Source organism: Rhinoraja longicauda, chromosome 4 (genome assembly GCF_053455715.1).
Source record: "Rhinoraja longicauda isolate Sanriku21f chromosome 4, sRhiLon1.1, whole genome shotgun sequence".
Lineage (NCBI taxonomy): Eukaryota > Metazoa > Chordata > Chondrichthyes > Rajiformes > Arhynchobatidae > Rhinoraja > Rhinoraja longicauda.
The window spans coordinates 84,711,667-84,724,911 of record NC_135956.1 but is presented as its reverse complement, the minus strand read 5'-3'; the positions used below and the strand labels follow the sequence as shown (position 1 = coordinate 84,724,911).

Genomic DNA, 13,245 nt, shown 5'->3' with positions numbered 1-13,245 from the left:
GATTCACATTCCATTTGAAAAGAAATATCATGCCGTCAAATGTCATGGTCTTCAGGCGTTTGTACTGTTATTGTTTTAGGTGAACTTCAAAGCGAGTCGTCCTTAAATACAGGAGAGGTGCCAGAAGACTGGAGGGTGGTTAATGTTTTGCCCCTTTTCAAGAAGGACTGTAGGGAAAATGCTGGGAGCTGTAGGTCGGTGAGCTTTATATTTGTAGTTGGAAAGTTACTAGAGAGTATTCTGAGGGATAGGTTATACAGGCATTTGGATGGACAAGGGCTGATTAGGTATAGACAGCATGGTTTTGTACGTGGGAGGTCGTGTCTCACAAATCTGGTTGATTCTTTGAATACGGGACCAAAAAGGTCGATGATGGGGGAGCTGTAGGTGTATACATGAATTTCAGTAAGGCATTTAACAAGGTTCTGCATAGTAGGCTGCTCTGGAAGGTTAGTTTGCATGGGATCCAAGGAGAGCTGGTTGAATGGATAGCAAAATGGCTCCATGGAATGAAGCAGAGGGTGATGGTGGAAGGTTGCTTCACAGACTGGCAGTCTGTGACTAGTGCTGTGCCCATTACTGTTTGTCATCTGCATCAATGATTTGGATGAGAACATACAGGAAAAGATTAGCAAGTTTGCTGATGAGACAAAAGTGGGTGGTTTTGCAGATAGTGAAGATGGTTGTTAAAGATTGCAGCAGGATCTGGATCGATTGGCCAGATGGGCTGAGGAATGGTTGATGGAATTTAATACGGAGAAGTGTGAGGTGTTGCATTTTGGGACATCTAACAAGGGCACGACCTACACAGTGAATGGCAGGCCCTTGGGGAATGTTGTAGAGCAGAGGGATCTAGGAATACAGGTGCATGGTTCCTTGAAGGTCGAATCACAAGCTGGTTAAAAAGGCTTTTGGCACATTGGCCTTCATAGACATAGAAACAGACATAGAAAATAGGTGCAGGAGGAGGCCATTCGGCCCTTCAAGCCAGCACAGCCATTCATTGTGATCATGGCTGATCATCCACAATCAATAACCTGTGCCTGCCTTCTCCCCATATCCCTTGATTCCACTAGCCCCTAGACCTCTATCTCTCTCTCTTAAATCCAGTGATTTGGCTTCCACTGCCCTCTGTGGCAGAGAATTCCACAAATTCACAACTCTCTGGGTGAAAAAGTTCCTTCTCACCTCAGTTTTAAATGGCATCCCCTTTATTCTAAGACTGTTGCCCCTGGTTCTGGACTCCCCCAACATTGGGAACATTTTTCCTGCATCTAGCTTGTCCAGTCCTTTTATAATTTTATAAACATAGCACAAAAAGTAAGGAAATTTGTGTTTGGTAGATTATTTCTATGTTGTAACAATGCTTTTTGGCAATAAATCTTATACCGTTGGAAAGCCTGTTTATTTCCCTTTTAAATGGTGCCACATTTGTAAGGAACATGCATTTGTGGGATGAGCAGCAGAGCTGAGTATATGGGTTGCGCCCATGAAAAATTTGCCAAATCTTCTCTGCCAATGCCAAACAGCTTATTCTGCTGTTGCTATTGACTCTTGTTTTGAGCTACAGGATTTCTCAGAGACTACCTCCAGAATTTGGGAGTGGAGAGGATGTAATGGCCTGCCAGCAATCCTGACCTCAACCCCATTGAACGCTTGTGGGATCAGCTTGGGCGTGCTGTTCGTGCCAGAGTGACCAACACAACCACGTTAGCTGACTTGCGACAAATGCTGGTTGAAGAATGGGATGCCATCCCACAACAGTGTGTGACCAGGCTGGTGATCAGCATGAGGAGGAGGAGCCAGGCTGTTGTGGCTGTGTATTGTTCTTCCACACGCTACTGAGGCTCTTGTTTATTAAATGAATAAATTGTTAAATTGCCAATATGTCTTGTTTCTTCAGACTTCAATCATCCAATCCACCAAACAACACCGAACAAGAGTCAATGGCAGAATAAGCTATTTGGCATTGGCAGAGAAGATTTGGCAGATTTTTCATGGGCGCAACCCACATACTCAGCTCTGCTGCTCATCCCACAAATGCATGTTCCTTACAAATGTGGCACCATTTAAAAGGGAAATAAACAGGCTTTCCAACGGTATAAGATTTATTGCCCAGAAACATTGTTACAACAAAGAAATAATCTACCAAACACAAATTTCCTTACTTTTTGTGCTATGTTTATGTTTCTATAAGATCCCCTCTCATCCTTCTAAACTCCAGTGAATACAAGGCTTGTCTTTTCAATCTTTCCTCATATGACAGACCTGCCATCCCAGGGATCAATCTCGTGAACCTACGCTGCACTGCCTCAATTACAAGGATGTCCTTCCTCAAATTAGGAGACCAAAACTGTACACAATACTCCAGATGTGGTCTTACCAGGGCCCTATACAACTGCAGAAGAACCCCTTTACTCCTATACTGAAATCCTCTCGTTATGAAGGCCAACATGCCGTTAGCTTTCTTCACTGCCTGCTGTACCTGCATGCCAACTTTCAGTGACTGGTGTACAAGGACACCCAGGTCTCGCTGCACCTCCCCCTTACCTAACCTAACACCATTGAGATAATAATCTGCCTCCTTGTTTTTGCCGCCAAAGTGGATAACCTCACATTTATCTATACTATACTGCATCTGCCATGCATCTGCCCACTCACTCAACCTGTCCAGGTCACCCTGCAACCTCCTAACATCCTCTTCACAGTTCACACTGCCACCCAGCTTTGTGTCATCCGCAAACTTCATCAGTCAGAGTATTGAGTATAGAAGTTGGGAGGTCATGTTACAGTTGGAAAGACATTGGTGAGACCGCATTTAGAATACTGTGTTCAGTTCTGGGCACCATGTTATGGGAAAGATATTGTCAAGCTTGAAAGGGTTCAGAGAAGATTTACGAGGATGTTGCCAGGACTAGTGGGTGTGAGCTAAAGGGAGAGGTTGAGTAGGCTGGGTCTCTATTCCTTGGAGCACAGGAGGATGAGGGGTGATCTTATAGAGGTGTATAAAATCATGAGAGGAATAGATCGGATAGATGCACAGAGTCTCTTGCCCAGAGTATGGGAATCGAGGACCAGACCAGGTTTGACGTGAAGGGGAAAAGATTTAAGAGGAATCCGAGGGGTAACTTTTTCACACAAAGGGTGGTGGGTGCATGGAACAAGCTGCCAGATGAGGTAGTTGAGGCTGCGACTATCCCAACATTTAAGAAATAGTTAGACAGGTACATGGATAAGACAAGTTTGGAGGGATATGGACCAAACGCAGGCAGGTGGGACTAGAGTAGCTGGGACAAGTTGGCTGGTGTGGGCAAGTTGGGCCGAAGGGCCTGTTTCCACACTGTATAACTCTATGACTCGAAGACTTCTTGCAGACCATTGGTTGTGCCCAAGTTATGATTGAAATGTTATTTTTTTTTTTAGTTTTTAAAATCACATCAGTCAGGTTAACCAAGGAATATAAATGAGATTTTATTTCTAAAGCTTTGACCTGGTTGTGCAATTTTCATTAACAAAGCACAGAACTGCTTCATTCAGACACTAAACAGCATTGCAAAAACAATGAGCAAACAGTTTGGTCAGGATTCATCCCCATTTAAAAGGGGAAGTTCTTTAATTCCCACTCCTACCCCACCATGCTAAAATTGTAACAAACATGACAAAAGGAAAATGATTTCATAGAGGAATTCTGCTTTGTAAGGAGAGAAATTATCTTTCAAAACAGAGACAAACAAGGCTGTACATAAAAGGATAGAAAGTAAATTCAAAATGTTCATTTATCCATTTGTGATTAGCATTTGAATGCTTTAGTATAAAGTGATTTGGCCAAACAAGTATTTTCAGGCAATTGACATGAACATTACAAAATCTTCATAAGTAACTATACATACGATAACAACATAGTGAATAGCCAGCAAATTAACAAAATAAACTTACCAACTTTACACACAATTTCATTCTATTACAAAATTGATGTTAAGTAGATATTCACGTATACCAAAGATAAAGCAACTAAAGGAAAAACACTACATCAATTCTAAGCAAAATTCTAAACTATTACAAAACTGTTAATCTTATCCTATAGTGTATTTCACTGCTATTGATTCGCTTATGATGCAAAGCAAACCCGCAGTTGCAACTAGTACAGCAAAAGTTGCACAAAAGCAATTTAAATATTTTTTTACAGTTGTGAAATGCACCTGACCTCAACCTGAACATTCATTTGACAGAATCCTATTGTAGGTGACAGAGCCAAGGCTACAAATTATGATTTTGCGGAAATGTTCTCTTTGATTAAAACCCTCCACAATCTTCCTCCTTCCCTACCCTACCTTATCAACCCCCAATGCCTATCACTGCAGATCAATTTAGGCTTACTGGTGTCAGTAATGATGGGCTATTTTGATCACTTAAAAACTTCCAAGTATTTATTCAGATAATGTGAATTAGGGTTGAAATGTTGCCAAACTTCCAATGACAATATATGCAGACCTTAATCAGGAAAAAAGAAACATTCATAGTCTGTAAGAGACAATTCGAGACTACTGAGACTTCCTGATCTTTAGGCTACCAAGCAAAACCAAGAGTTTAGAACTGACATTCGGAATTATTAATTATGAAATACAATTAAACAGTTCTTGTGCAAATCTTATTTCCACATTTTCCAACATATTTTAAATTCAAAATATGTTAGTGAAACCAATTCAAATAACTAAAACTATGAAATCATTCTGAAAAAACAATTAAGAGGTTGCTTTGAAGCACAATCTAAAAAAATAAACTTAATTGTAAAATTATGGAAAAGAAACATGATTACCATGCAGGCTGCTAAATTCCTAGAAGTCACAAAGTAATCCAAAAACAAGACGTAGGAGAAAGATGACCAGATATTGAAAAAAGCTTCCCCTTCTACTTTTGAAATAAGAACACAAACTATTCAATCTGCTGCTATGTATCCAATGACTTAAAATTACTGTCATGTATAGCAGAAGCCAGGGGCCTTGTTGAATTAAGTTTATTTATGTGCCAATCTCACGATTTACTAGAAACTAATTATGGAGATTTGCACACTCCAGACATTTCAAAGTAGAAAATATTTAGCAATTTGATATTTAAACTGTCAGCTAATGTAACTGTAAATAATTTCAATGGTGTTTCAAAACATGTTCTTGATCAAGATTCCTTAACTTTCCATGATAGTAGCCATTTTAATTCAAATCCAATCTGGAAATGGAACATTCAAATTTGTTCCATATAGTTAAGTTTAGAAGCTTATTATGTTGTATCTCCAGGATGCAATGTTCAATTTCAGCAAAAGGGAGATGATAATAAGGAGATAATAGATAATAGGCAGCTTCAGTTTGCAAATTATAACTGTTCATTTAAGACAATGGATGGCTGGTGCAATTATGCATTGGAGAAGGATGCAAATCCAGTTGATTTGGAGCCAACATTTTTAAATGGCATTAAGAAAATACATAACGTACAAGATGACACGTGTATGGACATCAAAAAACCACATTAAACTAAATTTCATATAATATGTTCATTCAAAAATTGCTCCTCTTTAAATCATAAATCAACAATGAACTAACTGCAAATAAAATGCTTGTAGTTAAAGATCAGCAATATTTGAGTTGTCCAGTAATACAAACATATTGGTGTATGAATGCGTTACACCATTGATTGCTGTGATTTAGACAGCCTATGATAATTCCAAAATTTGCCTGGCTGTGAAGTGCTGCCAAGCACAGATGAGGCACTTGATCAATGAAAATCTGGTTTCACACACCTTTATGTGGCTGAGGCCTGCAAAAATATCAACATTTAAATGGATCAAGAATGATCATGATTAGAATTTGAACTAGTGTACACTGAAACATCCAAACATGCAAAAATATAGTATCACTTTCCTCCTTGAATTAACAATATAACTTAGAATTTCAATTGGCTTACAGACTTTAAGCTCCGGCCTGTCACCACAAGGCCCCCATCTATTTAAACTCTGTATCATTGAATAGCAGGTCTTCAAACCCTTTTTACTTGCGAACCAAAGGATTTTTACAATGTTTGCTATTTTTATGTAGAAAATGAGAATACTGCAGTATTAAAATTAGATAGCATATATAAAGTACATTTTAACTACTTAAAATTCCCAATTCTACAGATTAATTTCTGAGGTATTATTCAGGTTAAAACAGCACACTTTAACACCTGTATGCCAGATAACAGATTAGCTAGATATCATTTTTTAAGAGCTTTACAGTTTAGTATCAAGTGTTTGGTTTTTGTTTAATTGGGTTACTGAACAATACAGATGATAAACCATTGTTTATTATTTTTATTTCCAGAAAATTAGTCACAGGTGAGTTAAGTGTCTCTGCAAGAGAAATATATTTAAAAACCCAAATACATTAAAGAATTTTCTGTATTGAAGTTGTTAGATTTAAAGAACAATATTAAGAAAATGTTTTAAGCACTCAGCAGGTATATTATGTTCTGTGGTACTAACTCAGAAAGAAAAATTGCTATTTTCCTATTGTAGCCAAAAGAGCCTTTTTATCAACTGGAGGAATTCAATTGGATACATTGGGAGTTGGATTTAGAGCTGATACTAACAAGACAGCCTCATCAACAACGTGTTTTGATGACTGCTTGTAAAGAACTATGCATATAAATTTTTGATTTCCCATACTTAACTTGACGACAGAAAAGGCTCTAGACTTCATGGTTCAACTATCATAGCACAAACAAAAGGACTACCAAAAATAATTTATTTGGGACTATGATACATGTGCAGTGCTCTGTTTTGTACTCAGACAAATACTCTGTTCAATACAGTAAAATCCTGCGCTCTATAGCTTTGCGACAGATAGGGCATTCACACATTCGATCACCACAAAGCTGACATGTTCCATGTCCACAGAGGAAAATCATGTTCTTCAAACGATCCAGGCAAACAGGACACATAGTCTGAAACAGATTACATATCAAACACTGATAACTATCTGTTCTACTGAACATCAAATACACTTCACTTTAGCAGGAAAGTTAGATTTTTTACATTTGATTTAATTGATATCTACTGAGATTCTATCAAATAGGAATTCTGAAGCATGTGAGAAAATATCAACGATCAAAGCTGAATAAGGTAATCATCTGAGGTTTGAATTCAGTACCTTGAATATTGTTTTCTATTTTCACTTCATAGAATTACAGAACTGAATGATTGCATTTTATTTTTTATATTCAGTTCAAATATAATGAATAGCAAGACAAATATGTAACTATTTACACATTGACAAGGTATTCTGCCAGATAAACTAATTGGAAGTGATTTGTAGCCAATCCAATAGAACCCACTTCCCATGTAGTTGGGCTCTTGTGACAGTGTTTAAAATGAACAACAGACAAGACTTTGCTGGCACAGTTGTCAGCTGCAATCATCTCACATTCAAATGTAATTAATTTGGATGCAGAGGATTTTTTTTTGCTGGAATGAAGGGTTTTTATCTGTGCAGCTACAAGCCCCCAAGAACCTTTAATAGTACTAAGGAGAAAACTGACCCGCAACTCCTTGAAGAGCACTAGTTGTAAAAGGTATCATATCATATCATATATATACAGCCGGAAACAGGCCTTTTCGGCCCACCAAGTCCGTGCCGCCCAGCGATCCCCGCACATTAACACTATCCTACACCACTAGGGACAATTTTTACATTTACCCAGCCAATTAACCTACATACCTGTACGTCTTTGGAGTGTGGGAGGAAACCGAAGATCTCGGAGAAAACCCACGCAGGTCACGGGGAGAACGTACAAACTCCTTACAGTGCAGCACCCGTAGTCAGGATCGAACCTGAGTCTCCGGCGCTGCATTCGCTGTAAAGCAGCAACTCTACCGCTGCGCTACCGTGCCGCCCTATGGTTTTCCCTTTAAAACATTATGCAAGGTTTTCTAAAACATTATGCAAGGTTTTGTCTCGCACATTCAGAAATAATTGAAATAAAAACAATTAAAATATTTTTAAGCAAATGTTTTAAGATTAAAAACAAGTAATATTAAAAACAGTATGACGTTATAGGTATTGAACCGAAAGGAACTCTTCCCTCATCCAAGAAGATTGCAGATTTTGCATCAGGTCTAACTGAATGCAGAATCCAACAGCTGATAACCCACGGGAAAGGTTGGAAAATCTTAGCAAGATGAAGCATTTTTGAGTTTTAGCACCAACCGCTGGTGAGCAAGTTCAAGACCTCCAGATTTGACTGAGCAAGCACAGATACCATAACCTTGATGGGCCTTACCAACAAAATTGGGATATTCTTATTTTATGCAACAACAGCTTAAAAGACCTTTATGACATAAAAATCAGTCAGAAATATCAAAGAGGACACATATGAAACCCAGGTTTTCACAAAAATGCAAACCACTTTTGCAAAGTTTGGCATCAGTGGGTTACTTAATTCAAATTTGATTAGAATGAACAAGAACACAGCTGCAACTGCGGGCACTATTTAAACACAGGTAGTATAAGACAATAACTGCAGATGCTGGTACAAATCGAAGGTATTTATTCACAAAAAGCTGGAGTAACTCAGCAGGTCAGGCAGCATCTCAGGAGAGAAGGAATGGGTGACGTTTCGGGTCGAGACCCTTCTTCAGACTGATGTCAGGGGGGCGGGACAAAGGAAGGATATAGGTGGAGACAGGAAGATAGAGGGAGGTCTCCCGGTGGCCGAGCACTTCAACTCCCCCTCCCATTCCCAGTCTGACCTTTCTGTCATGGGCCTCCTCCAGTGCCATAGTGAGGCCCACCGGAAATGGGAGGAACAGCACCTTATATTTCGCCTGGGTAGCTTGCAGCCCAGTGGTATGAACATCGACTTCTCCCACTTTAGATAGTTCCTCTGTCCCTCCCTTCCCCTCCCCCTTCCCAGATTTCCTCTATCTTCCTGTCTCCACCTATGTCCTTCCTTTGTCCCGCCCCCCTGACATCAGTCTGAAGAAGGGTCTCGACCCGAAACGTCACCCATTCCTTCTCTCCTGAGATGCTGCCTGACCTGCTGAGTTACTCCAGCATTTTTGTGAATAAATACCTTCGATTTAAACACAGGTATGTCATTGTTATTTCTTCTCGTGTGGCGGCGCCTAACGGCTGCGGCTCGCTGGCAGTCTGTTCGTCTTTTTTTTCTCCCTTTTTTTTTTGTTGTGTGTCGGTGTTGGGATGGTTTTTGGTTTTTGGCTGTGTATGTGTGGGGGGTGTGGAAACGTTTCTTTTTTAGGTCTCTTCCTCACGGCGCGGGGTGTGGCTCGGCCGCGGGGCCTTCCATCGCCCGCGGGGCCTTCCATCGCCCGGTGCGGCTCGGCCGATGGACTTAACAATGCCCGGTGCGGCTCGGCCGCGGGGACACCCATCCCCTTGCAGGGACTGTGCGGGTCGGTCGGGGACGAGCTGTCTGTCCGTGGGCGTGGGGAAGAGAGTGGAAGTTTTGTTGCCTCCATCACAGTGAAGGGGTGTTTGGTGTTTGGAGTCACTGTGATGGATGTTTGTGTTGGGGTCATGTGTCTTGTGTTCTTTTTTTTTTGTGTGACTGCTAATGTAATTTCGTTCGATACCTTGGTACCGAATGACAAATAAAGCTCTGTATATGTATTCTGTATTCTGTTAGCCAGAAATTAAAATCAAATGCTTATTTCATTAATGGTAGCATTTTACCTGTTCCTTAATATCCTGTAACTGTTGTTGGAGCTTCTGCACATCAGCATTGACATTGGTATTGTCCTTGTCTCGCTGCAAAGGTGTAATATTTCCACTACCTGCAAAACAAGAGTCCAGATTGTGCTAACATTTTTAAAATAGATTTTTTCTTTGGTTTAAATCATTGGTAATGTTAAAAAGTACTCAAGTCAATTGAATTTATGGTAGTTTCTCTCTTTTTCAAGAATATTGTGTAATGTAGTTCAATCTTTGTGGTGCTAAAAAATATCTGTCATAGGTTCAAAATCTATCTAACTTCACCAGTCACCAAACTACACTGCTCCATGAAAAATCCAATGAATGTCTTCAGGTAACTCAACTCGTTTTTTTAAACCATTTGAACAATTCATCCTACAGAATTGAGGTGCATGTTAATTCTGTCATCATTCACATGTTCAAACTGGCAGCTACATCCTTCAATACTGGACTGTTTAGTCAATAGCGTCGCATTTGCCATTGAATCATAGAGCAGTTCGGCACATACGTGGGCTTCTCACCTCACCACGTCCATGATGACCTTTGTTCATCTGCATCAATCACCTTTTCCTGCATTAAGACTGCATCCTTCTCTCCCATGACTGTTTCTATCTAAAAGCCTCTGAGACATTCCAAGTATATCTGATTCTATCAACTCCAGATATCAACCACTCTGTGCAAATATAAATTACTCCTGCGATTCCCTTTAAAACGTTTTCCTCTCACTTTAAACCGATGCCCTCTAGTTTTTGATACTCCAATCATGGGAAAAAATAGATTTTGACTATCTGCCCTGCTTGTGCCTCTCAGTCTTATATATTCCTATCAGGTCATCCCTCAGCCTCCGACTGGGGATGACCATTCAAATATACTTGCCATTGGTGGTGAACATTCACATAGCCCATCACAGCTATCTTGATAACAGGACATATTGCATCTTGGCCAGCAAATACATTACTGCAAACCTCTGATTATGTCAGGCTACTGTTTAATGTCACCACGTCTCTCATATTTGACACCACATCCCAGATGACAATAATGAAATCCCTGCAGAGATGCGTGGTATGGATGTGACTTTGTTGTGACCTAGTCTGGTGCTCAATTTGTTCATGCACATTTTGATTGAAAATAGATTAGTACAGATGCTCCCCAGGTTACAAACTTGTAAACACTCCATACATACGAACTAGTATTTGGGAGACCACCATGATGGATGGGGATGAATTTGCCTGTTGGTGCTGGGCTGTAGGCATCTTCTGTCAGGGTACTTCCATGTGGCTTCTCTCCCCTACGTCCGACAAGCCAAACGATTGGGATCTGGGTTGAGCCTAGCAGATCTGGAAGTGCTGAGCAGAATCAATCTCTCACTCACCATTTCAATGAGGCTGGCTGGCAGCCACTCTTCCCGCTCTCCCGTCACAGCTGTTTCTGTGATCCTCCTCAACAGACTGTTTTTGTTCATTTCCAACTTATAAACAGTTCGGGTTACAAATATTTCTTAGGAACAGAATTTTGTTGATACCTACGGACATGTTCTATACAAATCTGATTTCTGCACTGCACATTCTTGTTTCCTCAGTGAGTAAGGAACTTACTCATCAGTATCTTCACATATGGACAGTTTTGTATATAATGTGCCTGCATTGGGAACCGATTGATTTTCTGAACTAAACCACCTGAACTAAGAAAATAAGCAGAACATCTTGAATGGGCAGATGCTCAACTTCCAGGAATGAAAGCTAGATGTCAATTTAAAAACAATAAACCTTTGAATGGCAACATCTTTATAAAAATAGCAAGATATCTCAGGGAATTGTTCAGCATTCCATAAAAAGGAAATGTTAAGTATACTTGAGTCTGCAATGATAAGGTTGACTGGTAAATTAAAATATCCAAGTTGTCAAAATGTCCTCTGCATCTTAAATCAGTGACCCCTTATTTTTAAACAAAGTAGCTAATTATAGATTCTGCCTCAAGAGGTATCATTCTCTCAACATTAGACCTACCAAGACCCCCCTCTTCAATTAAAAACACACTTATTGCATCAAAATGTCCTTGTAGTTTCCATACATCTCTTTACAATTTACTCTCCTTTCTATCTTTGGGGCACCATCAATTTTAATTACCACAGTTACGTTGATTTCATCCAAGTCAATTATAAAATCTGGAGTAAATATTTACAGCCATTTTCAAAAGTACAGGCTCTACTATAATACTACAGATGCTATTATGGTACACCATAACATTCCAGGCACTCCAGGCATATTTAAAAATATAATGCTAGCATATTTCCAAATGATTATCAGCATCAGTTGTAATAAGGTGCTACATTAATCTTTCCCTCAAAGAATAATTATATTTGAACAATACAATGATTTCAAACATCAGATTATTAGATACCCTTATACTGTGGGACAAATAGTGATTTTTCCCCCTCATTTTACATTTCTGAATTGCAATTATTTAAATAGAAAATTTGTAGCAGACCATCACATATCTGCAGAAAAAAACATTTAAAGATTTAACAAATAAACAATTAAATTGTATGTACAAACATGCTATATTCTCAATACTAAAGCTCAAATCTTGTATATCTAATTAGTAATTAATTTAATTTACCTTCTTATAAAATTACAGTCAGATTGCTGTCACTTGAATTTCATGATGTAAATTTCATGATGTTGCAGGAGTGAAAATTGAATGAATTCTATATTCAGCCTTATTATATTGGACTAAAAATATATCAAGTTATAAATGCGAAGACATTTCAAAGAAAATAAAAAATGGATTGTGCTAAGAAATGACTCACTGAGATCGTCATTGGAATCTTCCACACCTTTCCCACCACAACACATGATAAAAGGCACTCTACGTTCCACAACAGCCCGGCATTGCACACACTTTTTCATGAGGCTTGCACAATCTGAGAAAGTTTACAAAAAGCATTAACCATTTGCAAATATTTAACCAATTACATACATTTCCAAATCTGCAATTAGTTTAAAAAAAAGGTTTTATTGACAGGTGAACAAGTCAGACCCAGCACATGTAAAACAAAATCCAAAGTGCCCTTCATACAGATGTTAGGCCCTTAACAAATGTAAACTTGTTGATCATTTATGCAGATTAGGGAGTCTTAAAACATATTCCTACCAAATTTATTGTCTCCAGATTAAATTCCAATACATAACTGAGCTATTTTTTTTTAAATGATCAAAGATTAAACCAGCCTCAATGTTACTTGAATGGTGGATCACACTGTTTTAGGATTTTAAATTTCCAAAGGGGGCAAAAAAAAAATCATCCCTGACCAGTTGAGATATGGTGTATCTGAAGACCATTTACATTTAATGCATTGTGGTCAATTCATCTGATGAAATGTAATGGTGCAAATGTTTACAAATGTCCACAAACTATTTTGCTTCCTTTGCCTGAATCCAAAGGATGGTCTGATCAATCAATGAAAGAAGGAAATACTTATTTTTTAATCAAATTGTGGGATATGCAA

At 39.0% G+C, this 13,245-nt stretch overlaps 1 protein-coding gene across 1 annotated transcript in view; it reads right to left on the bottom strand.

The window, feature by feature from the left end:
* Positions 1-3,475: 3,475 nt before the first annotated feature.
* Positions 3,476-13,245, bottom strand: part of mib1 (MIB E3 ubiquitin protein ligase 1) — a 125,711-nt gene continuing 115,941 nt past the window's right edge. The window contains exons 19-21 of the mRNA XM_078398243.1: positions 12,547-12,660; positions 9,720-9,820; positions 3,476-6,972 (exon numbers count right to left, since the gene is read on the bottom strand). Of these exons, the coding sequence (XP_078254369.1) occupies positions 6,832-6,972; positions 9,720-9,820; positions 12,547-12,660 (356 nt within the window). The 3' untranslated portion in view covers positions 3,476-6,831. The remainder of the gene's footprint in view (positions 6,973-9,719; positions 9,821-12,546; positions 12,661-13,245) is intronic.